Source organism: Scomber scombrus, chromosome 20, assembly GCF_963691925.1.
Source record: "Scomber scombrus chromosome 20, fScoSco1.1, whole genome shotgun sequence".
In the NCBI taxonomy this organism is placed as follows: domain Eukaryota; kingdom Metazoa; phylum Chordata; class Actinopteri; order Scombriformes; family Scombridae; genus Scomber; species Scomber scombrus.
Window position 1 is genome coordinate 25,060,787 of NC_084989.1, and position 26,107 is coordinate 25,086,893.

The window sequence follows — 26,107 nt, forward strand, 5'->3', positions numbered from 1 at the left end:
GGCTGTTATACTCATATTCTTCCAGCTGATTCATTCATTTCAGTTTTTTAGTATAACATTGTTGTTGTTGCATTTGAGTCATTTTCTACTGAAAGCTTGTAATTCAGATGTTTACACTGTTTAATAACTCTTGATAACAGCATCTAGACCTGGAACATGCAGACAAAGACCAAAGATTACAGTTTGTACTTTGACGTCTAAAAGCAGCATGAAGGACTTCCCACAGTTCTCACATGACTTATAGAAGCATTTGGAAGGATTCACATCATTGACTTCAGTTAAAGTACAAATAGCATCCTGTAAACATACTCTATTACTAGTAAAAGTCCTGCATCCATAATGTACACAAGTATTATTGGAAGTAAATGTACATTAAGTATCAACAGTAACTGAGTGTGATGCATTAACATGTAGAGCTTTATGTTGGAGCTACTTTTAACTGTTTTTATGTAGTTTCATCGATAACAGTGAGTGTTACTCTATATGCTCACTTTTATAATGATGATCATTTGATTGATGGATCTGTTTTTATTGATGCTGTGATGTTATACTGAAGACACTGATGTCTGAGGCTAACTTCACACTTTATCCTATTTTATAGACGGATCATTTCTTTTAACATTTCAAATCTGAATCATAGCTGTGGAAAAATGTAGTGGAGTAAAAAGTCAAATATCTCCTCTGTAATGTAGTGGAGAGGAAGTATAAAGTAACAGGAAAAGGAAGTACAAGTACTGCAGATTGTACTTCAGTACAGTACTGTAGTGAATGTACTATAAGTTATAAAAGCAGATGGATCCTTCCAAAAAACTCATAAAGAGTTTCAAACTAAATGAGTGAGTCTCAATAAAGAGCTTCAACACATTTGATGACACGTTTCCATCAAGAAGCGACACTAGTTCATGTTGGAGGAGTGTCAATAAGATGAGTGCTGTCTTTGTGAATACTACAGTATTTATTGAATAAAAGAAGTGAAGCCCCTCACCCCCCTGCTGGCTCCACATCAGTCCTGTAGTATCAATAGAAACAGTCTATATTCAGCTGTAGACACACACACTCACAGCTGTTCTCCAGCGGCTGTCCGGTGTTTCGGTCTAACTGGTTACCGTGTTAACTGGTGACTTTCCAACATTTCAAGATACGTTACGAGAGATGAATGAGTCTTCTGAACACAACTGAACTTACATTAATGGTTACATACTTAGATATTAAAACACCGATAAGTATGTAGTTAAAAAAGGATTAAACTACAAAGCCGTTTTTAGGGAAGTCACCAGTTAACACGGTCACCAGTTAAACCGTAACACCGCATTTAGTGTGCCAGACAGCGGGAAGAGCAGCGGGTCATCTCCGCCTCCTCCACAGGCTGATAGCCGTCAGTCATCAGTAAGTGGAGGGACACAATAATAACAACACTGTTCAACTACTGACCATCAACTCACCTCAGCTGCTCCTCCACACTCACTCCTAAAACACTCAATGGCGGGAAAGGTTGCAGCCGTTAGTTTGAGTTCATTTTTAACAACCAAAGTGCAGATTTGTGCTGTTTGTGAGGAGCTAAACTAACAGCAGTCAGCACTAACAACACGAACAAAGAGACATTAAAGTGTAAAAACACAGAAACTGTCGGTTACATTACCTTCAGACGGAGAAAAGTATCTGCAGCACGATGTCAGAGAAAGTGAAAGTAAAGTGTGAAGAGGAAGAGGGAGGAGCTGGCTGATGACTCTGATCCCTTTGTTTCAGAAACATATTGTCTCTATATATTCCATATGTTATGTCCTATTGGATTTGATTTGTAACATCAACTAGAAGAAAGTCTGGATGCTTCCTCATAAATACTTCATAGTGAATAAGGTGAAGGAAGTGATAAATATGAGCCTGCTAATCACTACATGGTGAAAAGAAAACTTCTGGCAAGACTTCAGTAGATTTACAACCATGTTCATAGAGATTTTACTTTAAGGTGGGAGAATGTAGTATTTAGTTTTATCAGAGAACATAGAAAGAAGATAAATGAGTAATAAATGTGTTGATCCTGCTGGCAAAGTTCTACATTTATGTAAATTCAGCAATAAAAAAACTCAATTTGCATTTTTCCTCCAAGAGACTGAACAAGTAAATCTGATCTCTGAATCCAAAAACAAAAAGTCTATAAAAACCCTTCATGTATGTTCACCTTTGAATATCTTTGTGTAATGTACCCGAGTATTCCTCTGTCTATATCCTTTATATACTGTTCTGTATACTGTGTTCTTTTACAATAAAGATTTCTTTAAAAAAAGACTTTAAAGAAAGAGTGTGGAGAGGAATTGGACAGCAAGTATTTTATATTTGTAGTATTATGTGACTAAAGTTGTAAATAGAACATATATATTCATCCTTGTTTCTTGTAATAACTTTCAAATATAACATGAACCTCTCTTCATTTTATGACTGTTGTTTTTTCCAAATGAAAAGATTTAAAACATATTCGTAGGACTACGTGTTATTCCACTGTACTAAATACTGTTATTTGTACCATAAATGACACATATTGCTGATTTCAGAGATATGTAACTGTATAAGAACCAAGGCTGATCCATCCTGTCTCACTGTCCTCACCATCAGCCAGAAAAGACTCCTGTATCCATTATTTCCAGTGAAATAAATAAATAAATATCTCTAATAATAACAAAACATTTACATCTACTTACACTACTGTAACGTTAACAAGCTGCGTTCAACTCGCCTTCGTTTATAGATGTTAAAGTAACAGCAATGTATATCTTTATAAGTCACTTACAAAGTCATCAATCAGCTCAATGGATCTTTGTCCTCTTCTGTTAATGGGGAACACAACCCCAAACTTACCCCAATATCACATCATTCTTCTCACTTCTTTATCACATCAACACCACATTTACAGGACTATTTGCAGCGCGCATTAATATTGCCGCCACAACAGAGGTGATGTGTGTTAAGTTCACACATTGAAATTTATATTGAACTCAACTGACTTACAAACCTGAGCTATAATACTGATAACTCATAAAATTCAGTTGAAAATTCATAACTATTGATGTTAATTGGAAGTTAATTATTGTGACTTATTCATCAAATCCCTTTTTTGGCTTAATGACCAGTGTCAATTTGTGTAACCAGTATTTTTTTCTTTTTCTTATTTTTTTCCCAACTAATCAGTTTGATCAATGAATCACCTGTAAAACATCTTCAGCTTTTATATCATTAACTGGACAAACCCTCATCAATGTGCTGATTATCATCTTTAGGAATAATTATTGATTAATGATCAGTACAGTTATAATGTATCTAGTAGCTAGTATTACTCTTCATTAATGGATATTTGGCGCCATCTGGTGGTAAAAAGGTAAACTGCATGCTGTCAGTTTCATGAACACAGATTACATGATGTGCTTTTAAATGATAAAATATGTAAATATTGTTATTAGAATGGTACTAATGACTTATGTGAAATGCTCCCAAACACAAGGGACAGAGAAGAAGAGAGAAGCTATTTCAACAAAATTTCCAACAACACATGGAGGCTGTTAGCTCACTTTTTTATTGGACATAACAGGTGATACAGCAGTTACATTTATTTCATACACTGGGTCAATTCAATGTGATTTACATAAAAACTGAATATTAAACTGTAAAAAGAAGTTAAAACTAAACAGTAAAATAATAAAAACACAATATTTTCACTATTTTCTGACATTTTATAGACAAAACTATGAATGGATGAATCATCATGTTGATTGACAGCTGTACATGCACATCCAGTAGAGACACACATAAAAACATGTTGGTTTCTGAATCCACTATATGATTAAAAAAACAAGTCATTGAACAAGAAGCCCAAAAAACCAAATAAGAGGAGAAAGACCAAAGTTCCTCTCTAGGCCAGCAGATACTTACTGTCATTATGTGTGTTATAGTTAGTGGCTAAACTCTTCCAACATGTTTAAAAAGCTCGGTCACAACTTGACGTTTCAGTAAACTTTGAGCCGCTGGTGGTTTTCTCTCTGAGAGCTTCTGAGTTTCACTTTGGGTGTTGGACTTGAACATTGACTGAGACTCATAAGGATCAAAGCCACGACCTCCGAACCTCCAAACAGTCCTCTAACAGACTGAGATATCTGCTCTGAGAAAATCAGCTTCTGTTTTACAGCTTTTTAAATGTGGATATATGTGACTGACTAACTAACTGTCAGTCATGTGGAAACCATGTTGGCTTTAGAAACTCTATTTACAACCAGTGAGAGATCAGGTTGGTGCTAAATAACATGAGAACGTTTCTCTGACAGGAGGAGACTCTCCTTCCTACAGACCACACAGAGACACTGAGGAACCAGACCAGAACCTAAACCCAGCACACAGAGGTTCAGTGAATGTGGTGTTGAAGGTGTGGAGGTGGATCAGTGTGTCAGAGGAGACTCTGTAGAAGGACAGAGTGCCAGCAGGACAGTCCACATACACTGCTACTCTGTTAGAGGAGGAGGAGGAGGAGGAGGAGGAGGAGGAGGAGGAGGAGGAGGAGGAGGAGGAGGAGATGGATGTTTGTCTCTTATTGTGAAGGACAGAGTAACGACCATCAGAGCAGAACAGACTCCAGGACTGATCGTTATATCCAAACCAACAGTCAGCACTGTTTCCTTTCCTGCTGATTCTTCTGTAACTCACTGATATATGAACGTTTCCTCTCCTCTCGACCTCCCAGTAACATCGACCAGTCAGAACATTTCTACTCAGCAGCTGATCCCAGTAATCAAATCTGTCTGGATGATCAGGATATGACTGATCCTCCTTCACACGTGTCACCTTCCTGTTGTTATCAGACAGTTTGAGGTTTCTGTTCATTGTGTTTGGATCCAGTTTGAGTTCATAGAAATCTGATGAAGAGAACGAGACACAATACAGCTGCAGTTATTGATGAGTTATTGATGAGTTATTGATCAGCTATTGATGAGTTATTGATGAGTTATTGATCAGCTATTGATCAGTTATTGATCAGCTATCGATCAGTTATTGATGAGTTATTGATGAGTTATTGATCAGCTATTGATGAGTTATTGATCAGCTATTGATGAGTTATTGATCAGCTATTGATGAGTTATTGATCAGTTATTGATCAGTTATTGATGAGTTATTGATGAGTTATTGATCAGCTATTGATGAGTTATTGATCAGCTATTGATGAGTTATTGATCAGTTATTGATGAGTTATTGATCAGCTATTGATGAGTTATTGATCAGCTATTGATGAGTTATTGATCAGCTATTGATCAGCTATTGATGAGTTATTGATCAGCTATTGATCAGTTATTGATCAGCTATCGATCAGTTATTGATGAGTTATTGATGAGTTATTGATCAGCTATTGATCAGTTATTGATCAGCTATTGATCAGCTATTGATGAGTTATTGATCAGCTATTGATGAGTTATTGATGAGTTATTGATGAGTTATTGATGAGTTATTGATCAGCTATTGATCAGTTATTGATCAGTTATTGATCTATCATCTGTTTCTAACCCGATGTGAGTCGCACATGCGCGGGTGAGTCGGCCATCTTGGACAGTAATGTACGGCAACACCACTTGGAAAAACTACTGTTACAGGTTGGATAGATGTGTTTCATTCAGGAGGAAACACACAAATAACTCTTCTCACAGAGCTGCAGCATTAATTCTGAATCAGCAGTTTGTGAACATTTAGTAGTCTGTGTTTAACCCTTCACTCTTCCTTTCCTTCCTCCCTCCCTCCATCTTCTTTCCTCCCTTCTTCCTACCTTCCTCCCTTTCTTTCCTCTGCCCTTCTTTTCCTTCGTCCCTCCCTCCCTCCTTCTTTCCTCCCTTCTTCCTACCTTCCTTCCCTCCTTCTTTCCTCTGTCCTTCTTTCCTCCCTTCCTTCTTTCCTTCCTCCTTTCCTTCCTTCTTCCTCCCTTCCTTCCTTGACTTGAGGACAACAGAAACGACTCAAACAGAAAAAGCTTCTTTCGGCTTCTACCTCAAACACCAGGAAGAAGAAGACAAAAGAGGAAGAGCTGATGTGGTAGTTCTGTTTGATTTCATTAATAATAATAATGACTAAAGGTTACTTGTGTTTAAATGATAGTATGTACGGTTGTAGAGCAGAAATATGTTACGCTGCTACTTGTTGGTTCAGGTTTCGTGGTCAGATGTAGAAAGCGGGTCGACTGAATAAAGTGTTTGTTCCGAGCGGAGCAGCCGAACATAACTGTCCAAGATGGCCGACGCGACTCAAACCAGCTTATTGATCTATGATGACATCATCTTCATCCTCAGTAGGACACGCGCTCACACACACACATACACACAGATACACACACACACTGTAACACATACACACAGATACACAAAAACACACACACTGTAATACACACACACACAATTACACACACACACACACACTGTAACACACACACACACACAAAAACACACACACTGTAATACATACAGATACACACACACACACACACAGTAACACACACAAACACAGACAAACACACTGTAACACACACACAGATACACACACTGTAACACACACACAGATACACACAGACACACACACACTATAACACAGACACACACACACACACTGTAACACACACACACACACACACAGACACACACACACTATAACACAGACACACACACACTGTAACACACACACACACTGTAACACACACACACACAATGTAACACCCACACACACACACACACACACAGTAACACGTACACACAGATAAACACACACACTATAACACATAAAGATACACACACACACACACACACACTGTAACACACACACACACACACTGTAACACACACACACACACACACAGACAGTAAAACACACACAAATACACACACACACAAATACACACACAAACACACAGATACACACACACTGTAACACGTACACACAGATAAACACACTATAACACACACACACACTGTAACACACACACACACACTGTAACACACACACACACTGTAACACACACACTATAACACACACACACACTGTAACACACACTGTAACACACACACACTATAACACACACACACACACACACACACTGTAACACACACAGACACACACTGTAACACACACACACACACACACACTGTAACACACACACACACACACTATAACACACACACACACACACACTGTAACACACACTGTAACACACACACACACACACACACACTATAACACACACACTATAACACACACACACACACTGTAACACACACAGACACACACAAATACACACTGTAAAACACACACACACACACACTATAACACACACAGATACACACACTATAACACACACACACATACACACAGACAGACACACACACTATAACACACACACACACACACACAGATACTTCTAAAGCTAAATAATAATAATAATTGAAGAGCTCTCATTCTGACAGACACTTAAACACAACACAGAGCATCTGACATGAACTCTCCTGACCCGGTGTAACTGTAACATGTCAAGTAGCTGCGTGTCTACACATGTCCAGCCAATGTAGTTTCAATCATCCAATTCTGTGGATATTTTGTGACACTTTTTGGTTTTTTCCAACTTTACATGAACGTCGAGTGTATTATTGAAAACTACATTAGCTGTACATGTGTATACTTGTTATATTTGTTTAACTGGAAAAGCGCCTCAGCAGTTCAAGTGCATGACTGACTGCAACTGCTGCTGGAAAGCTAACACGTGGAAGTATGCTAGTAATGCTTATTAGCTCGTGAGAAAGCCACGTGACAAATGTTTCTTCACAATGCATAAATGTCGTATGGTTTTCATTTAGTGTATTTTACAGACTTACCAACACTTCCAGTACACTTCTACTGCACATTAATCACCTCATTACCGTCCGCTATGTCGGCACAGACACCAAAGGCAAGCTACGGTAATGTAAAGAACACTTCCTGCGCAGTTTCAAATTAAAAGCATGGCAAAGGAAGTCACTGAAAAATAGCGGTTCGTCGTTTTGTCTGAGTTCTAGTATTTCAGTCTGTTGGCTGTACTTTTGTTTTTTAAAGTCATTCGCCAATTTATTCTGCTTTTATTTATTTTTTAATATTACTTTTTATTATTATTATATAACTGGAGCCTTTCTCAATTTATCTATGAAGCACTTTGGTCAATAGGTTATATGTTTGGTTTTTTAAAATGTTTTTTTAAGTAACTTGAATGTAACTACAATGCTAATTCTGAATTCATCATATAAACATCACATTGGCATTTACATATTAAACTAAAATATTATCAGTAGTATATCAGTGATATTTTAGTATCAATATTACTCCTACAGCAAATGGTTTACTAATCTAAAACTCTGTTTGGTTTGCATTAACTTATTGTCATGCATACATGTAAACATGTCAAAATAAGACAAAGTAAAATGTCAGAAGGATAAGCTCAGCCTTTGTAGCTAATTACAGCTAGCTATCCTGCTAGCTTATGCTAATTACCTTACTTTTAGGACTGACCAGTAATGCTGGTTTATCATACAAATACATACATGCTTACGTTGTGCTTCACTTTTGCTGCAGTGCAAAAATGATAAGCTCATCAGCTGGTATCCTCTGCAAAAAACCGTGCTCCTTATCCACCGAATGGCTTGCTATGTTATACACTGAAAATGTATTCGCTAATAAAAGCCTTCTTAATGGGGACTTGAAGGGGGCGGTTCCCTACCATATATGGAATAATGTGTGTGTGAAGAAGCGGTTGCTATACTGTCCCCAAGAAGTTAGGGGGCGCAATGGAGCACTCCACAGACACACACACACACAGACACACACACACACACACACACAGACACATCGACTGAAAAACATTGTGGGCCAATGCTAAAAACTTCACAGGCACCTTAAAACAGCTCCTTAAGTGACTTGAAAGGGTTTCCCTCATGGGGACCCGTACTGCAAGAGGTCCCCATGCCGTGACTGTGTAAACATATAATGTTTTATGACTTTTTATTTGTTGAGTTCTTTTATTTTTTTGTGGTGTTTTTGTTGTTCTGTTCTGGTTTTTAGTCTGAATGTTGACTTTATGCTTCTTGTCTCTGTTTGTTTTGTTTTTTCTGTTTTTAATTCTTGTTTTTTTCCCACAATAAAATAAAAAATAAAAATAAAAGCACACTTACACTTCCTCAGACCTGGTGTCAACCATCGGACTCCAGCAGGCTGCAGGCTGAAAGGAGGAGGGGGGTCAGATCAGCACGTTCTCTTTCAGCATGCTAACATGGACGTTACATGGCTCTAGTCTACTGTTTTATTATTCTGTTCTAATGTGGAGTTGGGCTTTCATACACTTTGATCCAATCTGAATCCACTATCCCAATCCTTCTGAAACCCTGATTGAATCTAATCAGGTTTAACTTTCAACATTTACAGGAAACTTCAGTTAGAAAGAAGAAAAAGTCAAAGATTCAGTTGAGATCTGTGATCAGCTCTGACAGAGAAAATGTTTCCAGCTCTTCCTCCTCTGTCACACATTGTCTGTCCATACCTGAGAGTGTCCAGTCTCCAGTGTGGATCCTCCAGTCCAGCAGACAGAAGCTTCTCTCCTGAGTCTCGTGGATGATTGTAGCTAAGGTCCAGCTCTTTCAGATGGGAGGGGTTGGAGCGCAGAGCTGAGGCCAGAGAAGCACAGCCTTCCTCTGTGATCAGACATCCTGACAGGCTGCAAACACACAAAACAACACACATGTCACACAGTGTGAGAGTACTGCTGTGTGCAGTCACATACAACAACAAACTGTCTCCAAACTAACTCACTAAAAGATGAAGTGAATCAGGGAGCTCCAGAAAGTTGAGCATCCAGTCAGATGGGAAGATTCAGCAGCATGTTTTTACCTCGTCATTGTGATACCAAATGTTCAAAACATTCTAATGTGTTTATGAAGAGTGAAGCTTTTGCCAAAAGGAAGAATAAAGACGCACTTTTATCACAGTGCTGTGTCAACTTTTCAGACTTTTTTAAACTCCACAAAATCAAGGAGCCTCCTGATATAAAATGTGATTCACAGAGGTTCATCAAAGTCTCCACCAGACAGACTAGTCTGCTCTTTAGCCTGAAACTGCTGCTGGAGGATCAATGTGAATTACAGAGAAATACAACTTCATCATCAACACTCAAGTTACTCATTGAACATTTTCAAAGTCTCATTTCTTGCCTGCTTATTGAGGCCTGATAATAATGTCTTCACACCAGTGTTGTTTTTGACAACCATCTTAGATTTAGTCTTAGTCTTTTGGACTAAAATGATTATTAGTTTTAGTCACATTTTAGTCACTTCTATATGTGATAGTTTTAGTCTAGTTTTAGTCACAAAAAAAAAAGAAAAAATAAGTGTAGTCTTTTAACAAATTAATTTAGGTCAATAAGTATTGGAGATTGCTGTTGGGCAGTGTCACACATAAGTTGTGAAAATAGCAGCAGATCTATAAGTTCAACACATTGTAAGCTTGCAGATCTGCTATTTTCACAAATAATAACAATAATAAAGGAATGGTTTTAGACATATAAGGTTTCCACCCAACGGCACATTTCTGATCTAAGGATTGTGTATTAAAATATATAAAAAATATCCTTGTGGCGAGCCTTAATGTGCCGCTTAAGGTTGGTCGTATTTTTTCCGCCTACTTTGTGGCCACATTTGTCACCGTCTTCCTTCACAATACACTCTGTTTTATTATCTGCTGGGTTATATTTAAAATACACCCATATGACGTCTCTACGTTTGCGACCACCGAGCCCCTGTGTTGAAACTGCCGCCGCCATCATGGTCCATTGTCTGATGAATAACAACAGTGTGACATGTTGAGCACGTTGTGCGCTGCACGCCAGGTGGTGGGCGTGACCAAACAAGGATAGACTGTAGGCAGCAGCAGATACTTTTTAGGATTTAATTGACACACACAATAAGGAGAAATGTCACGCATTTTAAACGTCTGACAGATCACACACTAACATTTTCGTCCATTCTCGTCTCGTCAACGAAAACTCACACACGTCTCGTCATGTTTTCGTCATCAGAGAGCTATGTTTATCTCGTTACCGTCTCGTTATCGTCATGAAAAAAAGTGGCGTCAACGAAATGATTTCGTCATCGTTGACGAAAACAACACTGCTTCACACCACTCAACGAGTTTAATGTCACTTTTTATATTTCAACACAATAATAAAGGAATTCATTCAAAACAGGAACAAATAATATATGAATGATCTAGGGCTGCAACAATGAATCGATCAAATGGATAAAAATGGATTATTAAAAGTTTTGGCAACGAATTTCATTATGGATTCATTGTCTGATTAATGCGTCATTATGTCTCAGACGGAGCTGAGCGGAGCTGGTATCGGCAGAGGAGGAGAAAACGATCAGACCCAAATCTTGTACAGTGTGGGAGAACTTCACTCTACATAAAACTAGAAAGTGTGTGTGGCATCTTACCAGGAACGACACGATGCTGCACACCTACACACAAACAAACTGTTTTTTCTATCACTTATTTATACGTCAATGATGTAACGTCAGTGTGTCCATTATTAAGTCAACCATCAGAGACACTTTGAGCATCTACAGACAGCGTCTCATACACACTGAGAGAGCCTGGCGTACTTATAAGGAGAACAGATACGGCTCCAGAGGGAACCGAACACCCACAGCTCTGAAGATGAAGCTCAGATTCATAGAGTGGAACCACTGGTTTGCCAAAAAACACTGTGATGGTTGGACGCCTTTTTAAAAGCATTACTGTGTTACTGAAGGTGTAAAAGTAGGACATAAGCAGGCAAGAAATTAGACTTTCAAAATATTCAACTAGTATCTTGATTCTTGATGACTGTGGTGTATAAGACAGAAACTACATGGAAATGATCCTGCAACAGCTCACTTAAATGCCATGATATGTGAGGTCAATTTAGTTATCTGCTAATGATCACATGACTGTTCAATTTACAGACCGGTACAATGACATGTTAGCCAAATCTGTAAACTCATCAGTGGTGTTTAATAATTCAACAACAAAAACAAAAGAAAACAATAAAACTCTGCATAGAAAGTAATTCTCTGCTGCTGAAGTTTAGAAAAAACTGGTTTGACAAATCACATCAACAGAGACAATCCTACACAGGTTTAATGTTTATCCTCTGAAGTAAGTCAGATTTGAAATGTTCATCAGTTGAACAGGTTATAAATGTTTTGTGTTTGTTATGTACATTGGGATCTACTCTAAAGACTCATGTAAAAAGGGTCGGTGTTATGAGCAAATGCTTCAGCCTTCACCTTTTTGGTCAGAAACTTCATTTGTTTATTTATTTCACCTTTTGGTTGACAGATGAAGAAAACAAGAACGTGATTATTTACTTTATTATACGTGTATTCTAAACTAAACAGGTTGATGAATCCTGACCTGAGAGTCTTCAGTGTACAGTGTGGACTCTCCAGTCCAGCAGAAAGCTGCTTCACTCCTGAATCCTGCAGGTTGTTGTTACTCAGGTCCAGATCTCTCAGACTAGAGGACTGGGAGCTGAGAACTGAGGACAGAGCTGCCCAGCTTCTCTCTGAGAGGTTACAGTCAGTCAGTCTGAAGAGACAATAATGAACAAGACAACAATATTTGTGTTGAAATAAGTCTAAACTGTGATGATATATAATCTCTGCCAAGCACCAGCTAGGAGATGTGACAGTTAATAATAAAGTAATCAGAATAAATAGTAATACAGTAATTTAAATCACATGGAACCAAAGCATGATGAGCTTCTTTATATCAGTCAAAGATGATATCTGTGTGCTGAACTGTTCATGAAGTTAAAGTAAAGAAACATGTCAGATTTTCTAAACTGTGAATCAGTTGATACAAACTTGATCTGACCTGAGAGATTCTAGTTCACAGTGTGGACTCTCCAGTCCAGCAGAAAGCTGCTTCACTCCTGAATCCTGCAGGTTGTTGTTACTCAGGTCCAGATCTCTCAGACTAGAGGGCTGGGAGCTGAGAACTGAGGACAGAGCTGCACAGCTTCTCTCTGAGAGGTTACAGCCACTCAGCCTGGAAAGGAAATATAAAGAAACAGAAAACAAGCAAGAAGTTACTTATTTTAAAGACAGCAGAATATTTAAATTATGGTGAATAAATCAAAATATCTGTGTACTTACAGAGCTTTGTTGGAGGCTTTGACCACTGGCAGCAGCCTCAAAAGAGCCTCCTCTGAAGCAGAGTATTTCTTCAGGTCAAACACGTCCAGATCTTTTTCTGATGACAGTAAGATGAAGACCAGAGCTGACCACTGAGCAGGAGACAGTTTATCTGTGGAGAGTCTTCCTGATCTCAGGGACTGTTGGATTTCCTCCACTAGAGAATGATCATTCAGTTCATTCAGACAGTGGAACAGATTGATACTTCTCTCTGCAGACACATTCTCACCGATCTTCTCCTTGATGTACTCGACTGTTTCCTGATTGGTCTTTGAGCTACTTCCTGTCTGTGTCAGCAGACCTCGTAGGAGAGCCTGATTGGTCTGCAGTGAAAGACCCAGGAGGAAGCGGAGGAACAAGTCCAGGTGTCCATTTGGACTCTTTAAGGCCTCGTCCACAGCACTATGGTAGAAACGTGTCTCTGCAGATTCTTGTTCAGTTTCAGACTTTTGGGATGTTGTTTGTTCTTCTTCCAGCAGATTGACTCCAGACTTGATGAATGTCAGATGGACATGAAGAGCAGCCAGAAACTCCTGAAGGCTCAGATGGACGAAGCAGAACACCTTGTCCTGGTACAGCCCTCTCTCCTCTTTAAAGACCTGTGTGAACACTCCTGAGCACACTGAGGCTACTTTGATATCGATGCCACACTCTGTCAGGTCTGATTCATAGAAGATCAGGTTGCCTTTATGCAGCTGCTCAAAAGCCAGTTTTCCCAGAAACCCAATCATCTTCCTGCTCTCTGGACTCCAGTGTGGATCTGTCTCAGCTCCTCCATCATACTTGATGTTCTTCAGTTTGGCCTGAACCACCAGGTAGTGGATGTACATCTCAGTCAGGGTCTTGGGCAGCTTTCCTCTCTTTCTGCTTTTCAACACATCCTCCAGAACTGTAGCAGTGATCCAGCAGAAGACTGGGATGTGGCACATGATGTGGAGGCTTCGTGATGTCTTGATGTGGGAGATGATGGTGCTGGCCTGCTCCTCATCTCTGAATCTCTTCCTGAAGTACTCCTCCTTCTGTGAGTCAGTGAACCCTCTGACCTCTGTCACCATGTCCACACACCAAGGAGGGATCTGATTGGCTGCTGCAGGTCGTGTGGTTATCCAGAGGCGAGCACAGGGAAGCAGTTTCCCCCTGATGAGGTTTGTCAGCAGCACATCCACTGAGGTGGACTCCGTAACATCAGTCAGGTTCTTATTGTTGAGGAAGTCCAGAGGAAGTCGACACTCATCCAGACCGTCAAAGATGAACACAACCTGGAACTCTTCAAACCTGCAGATTCCTGCTTCTTTGGTTTCAGTAAAGAAGTGATGAACAAGTTCCACCAAGCTGTACTTTTTCTCTTTCAGCACATTCAGCTCTCTGAAAGTGAATGGAAATGTGAAGTGTATGTCCTGGTTGGCTTTGTCTTCAGCCCAGTCCAGAGTGAACTTCTGTGTTAAGACTGTTTTCCCAATGCCAGCCACTCCCTTTGTCATCACTGTTCTGATTGGTTCATCTCTTCCAGTTGAGGCTTTAAAGATGTCTTCTTGTCTGATTGTTGTTTCTGGTCTGTCTGGTTTCCTGGATGCTGTTTCAATCTGTCTGATCTCATGTTCATCATTGACCTCTGCAGTCCCTCCCTCTGTGATGTAGAGCGGTGTGTAGATCTGATTCAGAAGGGTTGGGTTTCCTGCTTTAGCGATCCCCTCAAACAGACACTGGAACTTCTTCTGCAGGTTAGTCTTGAGTTTACGTCGACACCTGCCAGCAGGAGTTCCTGAATGAACAAACAACAAATGAAATCAATCAGATGATTCTACAGTAAATTGGTAGAATGTAAACATTAAACTGCAGATGTTTATATTTTCCTCACTATGAAATCTATTATGCTCATCAGTTGTGGACAAACAGTTTCTGACTGTTTTCAGCTCAGAAGAATTCATAGATCTGATGCAGATGTGTGCATCATATTAACAGCAGAGTTTGAAATATAAACCTCTCCCACGTTGCCTCCATTTCCTCTCCATCATGTTAAATCTTTATAGAAATCCTCTTACTGCTCTGCAGACGCTCAGCCAGATCCTCCTGCTTCATTCTCCTCAGGAAGTGCAGTGTGATCTTCAGAAATGCGTCTCTGCTTCTCCTCCTCTGCTCTTTCTCCTCACAGTTCAACACCTCCTCATCCTCACTCTGACTCTCTAAGCATTCTGGGAAATCTGAACTCAGAACCTTCTGCATCTTCTTCAGCTCGTTCTTCACAAAAGTGACGATGTTCTCCTCCAGCAGCTGGAACAGAATAATATATGAATGACACAATCAAACTAACATCATGAAGCAAACATCAGATCCATGTTGGACACAGTGACAATCCACTGGTCTACAAAGTGCAGCATGGAGATGATTGTGAACACAATAGATGTAAAAGTAGTTGTTGTACATGTACAGACCATAAATATGGAGTCCAGCTGTGTTTGATGCTGCTGGGCAGACTGACCACTGGGAACCCCTGAGCTCTCCTGGTCCACTCTGTGGAGGAATCATGAAGAATGAGCTCACATTATGTCTGTCCACACAGAGACAAACACAAGCTAAAGGTCCATCAAGTGATATTTGGATGTGAACAGAGAATCAGATGAGTCCCTGTAGTGGTAAAGCTTTACTAGTCCTGCTGATCCCACTGAGAATCAACAGCTCAGAGTCACTTTGGTTTAGTCCCAATAGCTCTCACCAACCCTCCATGAAGCTCTCCCTGCCTCACTGCACACTGCTGAAGGCAGCTACAACCAGTGTGTGGTTGTATGAGACTGGTTGTACTGGGCAGCTCCCAGTGTCAATGTGTCTGACTGTGTGAGTGTGAACGCTGCTCAGAGAACTGTGTCTGAGTCAATAAAGGTTTAAAAACAGGAGACTTGATAAGAGTGATGAAAACATCATTATGTTTTTATCTGTTTGAAATCCTCACCTGTGATCATCAGAGTGGCGTCCATCTTTGAAGGTATTAGGACGATCCATAGACCAATCACTGTTCATAGACACACAGCTGGGTTCAGGTTGGTCCAGCTTCCTCCTGATAGAAACACAAGATACATTCTGCTCAGCACCCAGAACACACTGACACTAAATCTGTCAGTGATTTAATACACCTACTGTACACAACACAGTAGTATGAATTCACTGTTAACCTTAAACATGATTAACTGTATGAGTAGAGCTGTATTCAGTGCAGTGTGCAGCACCTGAAGGGGTGAAGCTGACACTCAGCCGAGGACACAGATGCATGAACTCCTTAAATCTCAGCTGGTGGTAAATGAGTGTTGGGTTCTTATTGTCTAAGGCTTCTCCTTCATCTACTGTCTTGGATTGAACCTCATTTGGATAAAAACATCTGCCAAATGAATGAATGTAAATAAAATGTTTGTTTGGTCTTTATTAAAGATGCAGTGATGATGAGCAGCTGTCTGGATAATTCTCTGTTCTGCAGACATTTCTGTTGACAGTCCTTCAGCCTGTTAGTGATACTATTGCTTCTCCTGCAGTTGTTTGATGTGGTTAACACACTGCTTCCTTTAGCTCATCCTGTCAGAGACTAATAATAACAGTGTACTCTGAAACTGACAAGAACCCAAGCTGACCACAGCTGCTGGTCTCTGAGAAGGAAACTACCAACTTTTAATGAGCTTACAGGAGCTGAGTGATACTCAGAGACACATTTTGGGTGGAGGCTGATTTTAATACAGTATAGTAAATAAAAGGTTGTGGGTGTGTTTGTTTTGGGTCAGTCAGCGTGCTCGCTGGGTGGTGAAACCAGTGGCTGCAACATATTTAATAAATATCAAAGTATAATGATGCAATCATTAAACACAACCAATGAAGTTTCATCTTTAATTTCCTGATGTTTTAAAGACATTTCTTGTAAACAGTGATGAGGGGCCCCGGCCCTCGTACCCACTCTAACATTCACTGTTCTGCTCTCAGAAGAATTTTCATGATTTAAGGTACTTGAAATGATTTAATTAATGTATTACATTAAATGTATGGTAAGAAATTCTGCATAAGAAACACACACACACACACACACACACACACACACACACACACACACACACACACACACACACACACACACACACATCTGATCTGGAATTTTATTTTTAATTTTATTCTTCTCTTCTCATGCTCACGAAAGGGTTAGGGTTAGTTGTGCTAAAAGTAATTTGAGAGAAACTAAGGTTTGTATTGTCTTCTATCTGAGTTTGGCTGACCGTTTAACTGTGATAAAGTACACGAAGTACATAACTCGCAGGGAGAACAGTACATTCACACTGATCTCTGTCCATCATCACTATGAAATGATCATCAATCAATAGAAATGATAGTTTGAGAAGTGAATTCTTCTTTCAAACATGTTAAATTTTAACCGTTTTAATAAAAACTGAAATGATCTAATTACCAACATTATGGATCATTATGGATCAGAAATATCAATAAATGATCCAAATCTCAAATAATTCAACTGAGAACTATTATCCTGATTCAGGTTTTAACTCATATTGTCCAATAACCTGATTTTAACACTGAGAACTATTTACTTTTAATCAGATGAACGTTGTTGTTTAAAATCAATCAAATCATATTTGGAGCGGTCGCTCTGAAGGACTCACAGCTGAGTTCAGGTTCAATCACCAACACTTCCCTCCAGGAGAGATTCTGGATTATTGCAGTAAAATGTTTGATTTTGCAGTTTTTCTCATAAATTATGATCAAATCTGAAAAGAGAAGTTTGATAAAAACCTTCAATAAAAACATTTCAAACTGAGTCAGTTACATTTAATATGTAGTGACAGTTTACCTTGTTGCAGCCGGACGTTGTTCTTTAAAATGAATGAGTTCATCCTTTGACTGATCACTCTTCATAGACACACAGCTGGGTCCAGGTCCAGGTCCAGGTCCAGGTGCAGGTCCAGCAGAGTCTGGTCTATCCATCTCTGGGCTTCTACACAACACACACAGAGCTTTGAGTGTGAATAATGATGGTGGAGAACAGTGATGGACAGTTAGAGATCCTCATCTCACCTCTGAGCTTTGGTCTGGCTGTCATGTTCCTCACACCGAGAGCTTTTAGAGGGAGGGACTCCCTCCTCTCTGTCCTCACTCTGATCCATGCTGCTGAAGTCACATCCACATCAGTCACACACACTTTCTACCTTCATGTGGAGAGGAAACACAGATCATCCTTTACATCATTTCTCCTGTCACATCCTAAATATCAGCTGCTCCTCCTGTGATTGGCTGTTATTCTCTGTTATATATCAGTGTGAATGCAGCCAGACAGCAGTGTGAGGCAGAGGAAGCTGCCATCAGCTGCTGTACTTCTACTATCAGACCACTAGATGGCGACATGAAGCTGCAGTGAAGTGAAGAGCAGCACACATGATGCATGGAGGAGGATTTACATTCACTGACAGGCAGAAGGACTGAGAGCGACTACAGAGTCTCTGCACAAAATGACTTTATGCAACAAACAGCAGCAGATTATTTGAGATGCAACAACTGTGATGGAATTTATTGCACCTCAAGGCTTCAATATAACATTTCATTATTTCCCCTCTATCAACATTCCCCGGAGTTCTTTGAGCTCTCTCGTTTCACAGGTAACCTGGGGTTGTAGACCTGTTCCTGTCCTGGACCTACCATTTTCAATGTGCTTCTCTCTTCCTCTCCCCCCTTCTCAGCCCCTACCCACCAACATTACCATGTGGGAATGTTGAGTCTCTTTAATTTAAAGAGCACGGTTTATACCTGCTCTATGTGTAAAGTGCCTTGAGATGACTTTTGTTGTGATTTCATGCTATATAAATAAAGATTGATACAGATTGATATTAACACTCACCTGCCTCAGACTTGCTGTTTTTGCTTCCTCTGCTCTGAAAAATGGCGTCTGACTGAATACTCTCAACTTTAACTTCCTGTTTGCTCCTCTTTTCTTCTTTACTGGAAACTTCTTTACTGAAAGTCACGTATCTGTGTGTGCAGTAACACTATCTGCTGTGTTTAGCAGCACTTGTGACCACAGTCATTTAACTACATATAGTCTGTTTCCTTTGTTTCTCACAGTGTAGCACGTAGTCTGATCTTCTAAACCTCGTCTCAGCACATCGTTGGTCACGTAGCTCAAACGCTGAAACTTTCAGTTCCTTTTTCTCTCTAACTTACACTTTGTCACATGGATAACTGCCTTGCCTTGCCTAATGATGTTAAAGCAAAAACAGCCCATAAAAGGTTACATCTGGTTGCAGTTTTATTTATATAGCGCATTTCATACACAGTGGCAACTCAATGTGCTTTACATAAAACAAACATTTAACAGAAAAAATTGGGGGGGAAAAACATGGAATTTGAGACACACACACACACACACACACACACACACACACACACACACACACACACACACACACACACACACACACACTAATAATAAAAACAAAGTACAGAAACATAGAAAGAGAGAGAAATAAAATACTAGAATAGAGCATTAAAAATAAGATTGTAGCATAAAATAATGATTTGCTTTAAAATCATTAAAAGGACATAGAGTGCAAATGAAGGATTACAATTTAAAGTGCTTTGAAATAAAGAGTTCAATCATAAGCACAGGAGAAGAGAAGTGTTTTTAACCTGATTTCAGTTCTGCTGGTAGTTTGTTCCAGTTGTGTAAAAGCTGCTTCACCATGTTTAGTCTGAACTCTGGGCTCCACTATCTGACCTGAGTCAGTAGATCTTAGAGCTCTACCGGGTTTATATTCTGGGGTTATATTCATTAACACAATATCTTTTATGACTCAGACTTTGAGATGATTTTTTTTTGTTTGTTTGTTTTTTTCCTTTATTAAACATAAACAATACAAACAAATCTGTTTCTGCCTGGGAACTTTGAGATGATAGTTGCAACCCAGTCTCACATCTAAACGTATCGCAGCTACGTTGGTCCACAGTGCAAAATGTTGTTTCTGCTCTATTCTTTTCTATAGGACTGCGTTCAAGTCACGTGACATTGAAGTTTTTGTCTGAGAAAACAAATCAAATGGCAGCCGTTGCTTTAAATTTACTAGTTTATCACTTATTACAAAGTATTTTGTCGTCACAAAATTGTAGGAATACAACATTTTGTTGTTTCCCGTGGATTACGTTTTTTGGTAACGTTTTCTAAATACGTTTCCATTCAACATAATTGTGTTTTCCTACAATAAGCTCGTCCACACGCAGAGATATTAATTCAACAACCTTCTTGTCTTTATTATGTTTCTGTGAATATTCTCAGATGAGAAGAGATTTAGAAGAGCAGTAATAATATAATAGTGATAAATATGAGCCTGCTAATCACTACATGGTGAAAAGAAAACTTCTGGCAAGACTTCAGTAGATTTACAACCATGTTCATAGAGATTTTACTTTAAGGTGGGAGAATGTAGTATTTAGTTTTATCAGAGAACATAGAAAGAAGATAAATGAGTAATAAATGTGTTGATCCTGCTGGCAAAGTTCTACATTTATGTAAATTCAGCAATAAACAAAAAACTCAATTTGCATTTTTCCTCCAAGAGACTGAACAAGTAAATCTGATCTCTGAATCCAGAAACAAAAAGTCTATAAAAACCCTTCATGTATGTTCACCTTTGAATATCTTTGTTTAATGTACCCGAGTATTCCTCTGTCTATATCCTTTATATACTGTTCTGTATACTGTGTTCTTTTGCAATAAAGATTTCTTTAAAAAAAGACTTTAAAGAAAGAGTGTGGAGAGGAATTGGACAGCAAGTATTTTATATTTGTAGTATTATGTGACTAAAGTTGTAAATAGAACATATATATTCATCCTTGTTTCTTGTAATAACTTTCAAATATAACATGAACCTCTCTTCATTTTATGACTGTTGTTTTTTTTCCAAATGAAAAGAATTAAAACATATTTGTAGGACTACGTGTTATTCTCTGCTATTCTTCACTTCCAACCCTAACCCTACAAGGTAGTAAGAACGTGTGTGTGTGTGTGTGTGTGTGTGTGTGTGTGTGTGTGTGCGTGTGTGTGTGTGTGCGTGTGTGTGTGTGTGTGTGTGTGTGTGTGTGTGTGTGTGTGTGTGTGTGTGTGTGTGTGTGTGTGTGCGTGTGCGTGTGTGTGTGTGTGTGTGTGTAGATAGCGGCTACAGTACACAGTCTCGTGCATGAGAACGTGCTCGCAGCGGGAAAAAACAAATTAGAATGTTCAGAATCTACCCAGCAACAAGAAATACTGTGTTCTGATTGGCTGGTGGGTCGCTGACTCGGGACAGCTGTGAACTCAGCAGAGAAATGTGCCTCCGCCTCGCTGTTCATATATTATATATTAATGTCTGTGCGGTGGGATCTATCACTGCTCAGCGTGACAAATGTCAGGTGTGTGAACTGCTTGAAATGCTCCACACTCATCCCTAAATCACAAGATGGCGGGAAAGGTTGCAGCCGTTAGTTTGAGTTCATTTTTAACAACCAAAGTGCAGATTTGTGCTGTTTGTGAGGAGCTAAACTAACAGCAGTCAGCACTAACAACACGAACAAAGAGACATTAAAGTGTAAAAACACAGAAACTGTCGGTTACATTACCTTCAGACGGAGAAAAGTATCTGCAGCACGATGTCAGAGAAAGTGAAAGTAAAGTGTGAAGAGGAAGAGGGAGGAGCTGGCTGATGACTCTGATCCCTTTGTTTCAGAAACATATTGTCTCTATATATTCCATATGTTATGTCCTATTGGATTTGATTTGTAACATCAACTAGAAGAAAGTCTGGATGCTTCCTCATAAATACTTCATAGTGAATAAGGTGAAGGAAGTGATAAATATGAGCCTGCTAATCACTACATGGTGAAAAGAAAACTTCTGGCAAGACTTCAGTAGATTTACAACCATGTTCATAGAGATTTTACTTTAAGGTGGGAGAATGTAGTATTTAGTTTTATCAGAGAACATAGAAAGAAGATAAATGAGTAATAAATGTATTGATCCTGCTGGCAAAGTTCAAATTCAGCAATAAAAAAACTCACTTTGCATTTTTCCTCCAAGAGACTGAACAAGTAAATCTGATCTCTGAATCCAAAAACAAAAAGTCTATAAAAACCCTTCATGTATGTTCACCTTTGAATATCTTTGTTTAATGTACCCGAGTATTCCTCTGTCTATATCCTTTATATACTGTTCTGTATACTGTGTTCTTTTACAATAAAGATTTCTTTAAAAAAAGACTTTAAAGAAAGAGTGTGGAGAGGAATTGGACAGCAAGTATTTTATATTTGTAGTATTATGTGACTAAAGTTGTAAATAGAACATATATATTCATCCTTGTTTCTTGTAATAACTTTCAAATATAACATGAACCTCTCTTCATTTTATGACTGTTGTTTTTTCCAAATGAAAATAATTAAAACATATTCGTAGGACTACGTGTTATTCCACTGTACTAAATACTGTTCTTTGTACCATAAATGACACATATTGCTGATTTCAGAGATATGTAACTGTATAAGAACCAAGGCTGATCCATCCTGTCTCACTGTCCGCACCATCAGCCAGAAAAGACTCCTGTATCCATTATTTCCAGTGAAATAAATAAATAAATATCTCTAATAATAACAAAACATTTACATCTACTTACACTACTGTAACGTTAACAAGCTGCGTTCAACTAGCCTTCGTTTATAGATGTTAAAGTAACAGCAATGTATATCTTTATAAGTCACTTACAAAGTCATCAATCAGCTCAATGGATCTTTGTCCTCTTCTGTTAATGGGGAACACAACCCCAAACTTACCCCAATATCACATCATTCTTCTCACTTCTTTATCACATCAACACCACATTTACAGGACTATTTGCAGCGCGCATTAATATTGCCACCACAGCAGAGGTGATGTGTGTTAAGTTCACACATTGAAATTTATATTTAACTCAACTGACTTACAAACCTGAGCTATAATACTGATAACTCATAAAATTCAGTTGAAAATTCATAACTCTTGATGTTAATTGGAAGTTAATTATTGTGACTTATTCATCAAATCCCTTTTTTGGCTTAATGACCAGTGTCAATTTGTGTAACCAGTATTTTTTTCTTTTTCTTATTTTTTTTTCAACTAATCAGTCTGATCAATGAATCACCTGTAAAACATCTTCAGCTTTTATATCATTAACTGGACAAACCCTCATCAATGTGCTGATTATCATCTTTAGGAATAATTATTGATTAATGATCAGTACAGTTATAATGTATCTAGTAGCTAGTATTACTCTTCATTAATGGATATTTGGCGCCATCTGGTGGTAAAAAGGTAAACTGCATGCTGTCAGTTTCATGAACACAGATTACATGATGTGCTTTTAAATGATAAAATATGTAAATATTGTTATTAGAATGGTACTAATGACTTATGTGAAATGCTCCCAAACACAAGGGACAGAGAAGCAGAGAGAAGCTATTTCAACAATATTTCCAACACATGGAGGCTGTTAGCTCACTATTTTATTGGACATAACAGGTGATACAGCAGTTACATTTATTTCTGCCTGAGTAACACAAACATACAAATGATCAACTTTACTTGGTAAAAACACAAAAAAAGCAAATAAGAAAACATGAAAAGATTAGAAACAGATGAATTATCCTGTAAATGAGCTTTTTATTGTGGATATTTAGTAAGGCGCTAAACTGTCAGCTGTTTGTCCTCTAATATTCTGTTCACATACAGCCAGAGCTGCAACTATTAGTCCATTCATTGATTATCCATCAACACTAAATCAACACTTCATCATCATTTTAGTCATTTTCAAGCTTTTCTTTGTCTGACATGATAATAAACTGAATATTTGATATTCTGGACTTTAGTTCAGACACAATGAGACATTTAAAGACGCTGCCTTTGACTCTGTGAGATTATAACCAGCGTTTTAGGCAAGACAGCTTTATTTATATAGCACATTTCATACACTGGGTCAATTCAATGTGATTTACATAAAAACTAAATATTAAACTGTAAAAACAAGTTAAAACTAAACAGTAAAATAATAAAAACACAATATTTTGATTATTTTCTGACATTTTATAGACAAAACTATGAATGAATGAATGGATGAATCATCATGTTGATTGACAGCTGTACATGCACATCCAGTAGAGACACACATAAAAACATGTTGGTTTCTGAATCCACTATATGATTAAAAAAACAAGTCATTGAACAAGAAGCCCCAAAAACCAAATAAGAGGAGAAAGACCAAAGTTCCTCTCTAGGCCAGCAGATACTTACTGTCATTATGTGTGTTATAGTTAGTGGCTAAACTCTTCCAACATGTTTAAAAAGCTCGGTCACAACTTGACGTTTCAGTAAACTTTGAGCCGCTGGTGGTTTTCTCTCTGAGAGCTTCTGAGTTTCACTTTGGGTGTTGGACTTGAACATTGACTGAGACTCATAAGGATCAAAGCCACGACCTCCGAACCTCCAAACAGTCCTCTAACAGACTGAGATATCTGCTCTGAGAAAATCAGCTTCTGTTTTACAGATTTTTAAATGTGGATATATGTGACTGACTAACTAACTGTCAGTCATGTGGAAACCATGTTGGCTTTAGAAACTCTATTTACAACCAGTGAGAGATCAGGTTGGTGCTAAATAACATGAGAACGTTTCTCTGACAGGAGGAGACTCTCCTTCCTACAGACCACACAGAGACACTGAGGAACCAGAACCAGACCAGAACCCAGCACACAGAGGTTCAGTGAATGTGGTGTTGAAGGTGTGGAGGTGGATCAGTGTGTCAGAGGAGACTCTGTAGAAGGACAGAGTGCCAGCAGGACAGTCCACATACACTGCTACTCTGTTAGAGGAGGAGGAGGAGGAGGAGGAGGAGGAGGAGGAGGAGGAGGAGGAGGAGGAGGAGGAGGAGGAGATGGATGTTATTGATCAGTTATTGATCAGTTATTGATCAGTTAATGAACAGTTATTGATCAGTTAATGAACAGTTATTGATCAGTTATTGATCAGCTATTGATCAGTTATTGATCAGTTATTGATCAGTTATTGATCAGTTAATGAACAGTTATTGATAAGTTAATGAACAGTTATTGATCAGTTATTGATCAGTTATTGATCAGTTATTGATTAGTTGATGAACAGTTATTGATCAGTTAATGAACAGTTATTGATCAGCTATTGATCAGTTATTGATCAGTTAATGAACAGTTATTGATCAGTTATTGATCAGTTAATGATCAGCTATTGATCAGCTATTGATCAGTTAATGAACAGTTATTGATCAGTTAATGAACAGTTATTGATCAGCTATTGATCAGTTATTGATCAGTTAATGAACAGTTATTGATCAGTTATTGATCAGTTAATGATCAGCTATTGATCAGTTATTGATCAGTTAATGAACAGTTAATGAACAGTTATTGATCAGTTAATGAACAGTTAGAACAATTGTAGTATCTGTTGTATAAAGACAATAAAACTGAACACTTCACTCTGACTGCAGCAGAATGTGCTACTCACCACAAGCTGCAGGAATCCTACAGCAACAAGACCGACAGTGATGAGGATTAGACGGGAAGGATCCATCTCTGCAGTCAGGAGAACAACAACATGAACAGTTAAATAAAGAAGTGTAACATGCTGGAAACAGTTTGGTTAGACAGCAGCTCTGTAATATTTCTACAGGACTCATGGTAGAACAGTGTACTTCATCAAGTACAATACAAAATAAACTAAAACTAGAAGCACCAATGGGGGGGGGGGGGGGGGGGTGTCATGTTCAGAACAATAAAGTTCATTC

At 38.6% G+C, this 26,107-nt stretch overlaps 1 protein-coding gene across 1 annotated transcript in view; it reads right to left on the reverse strand.

The window, feature by feature from the left end:
- Nucleotides 1-18,409, reverse strand: part of LOC134002169 (NLR family CARD domain-containing protein 3-like) — a 37,806-nt gene extending 19,397 nt beyond the window's left edge. Inside the window, exons 1-10 of the mRNA XM_062441454.1 lie at nucleotides 18,329-18,409; nucleotides 18,097-18,230; nucleotides 16,210-16,314; nucleotides 15,695-15,773; nucleotides 15,305-15,533; nucleotides 13,224-15,024; nucleotides 12,943-13,116; nucleotides 9,572-9,745; nucleotides 9,207-9,253; nucleotides 3,696-4,895 (exon numbers count right to left, since the gene is read on the reverse strand). Coding sequence (XP_062297438.1) covers nucleotides 4,327-4,895; nucleotides 9,207-9,253; nucleotides 9,572-9,745; nucleotides 12,943-13,116; nucleotides 13,224-15,024; nucleotides 15,305-15,533; nucleotides 15,695-15,773; nucleotides 16,210-16,314; nucleotides 18,097-18,230; nucleotides 18,329-18,409 — 3,393 coding nt within the window. The 3' untranslated portion in view covers nucleotides 3,696-4,326. The remainder of the gene's footprint in view (nucleotides 1-3,695; nucleotides 4,896-9,206; nucleotides 9,254-9,571; nucleotides 9,746-12,942; nucleotides 13,117-13,223; nucleotides 15,025-15,304; nucleotides 15,534-15,694; nucleotides 15,774-16,209; nucleotides 16,315-18,096; nucleotides 18,231-18,328) is intronic.
- Nucleotides 18,410-26,107: the final 7,698 nt, after the last annotated feature.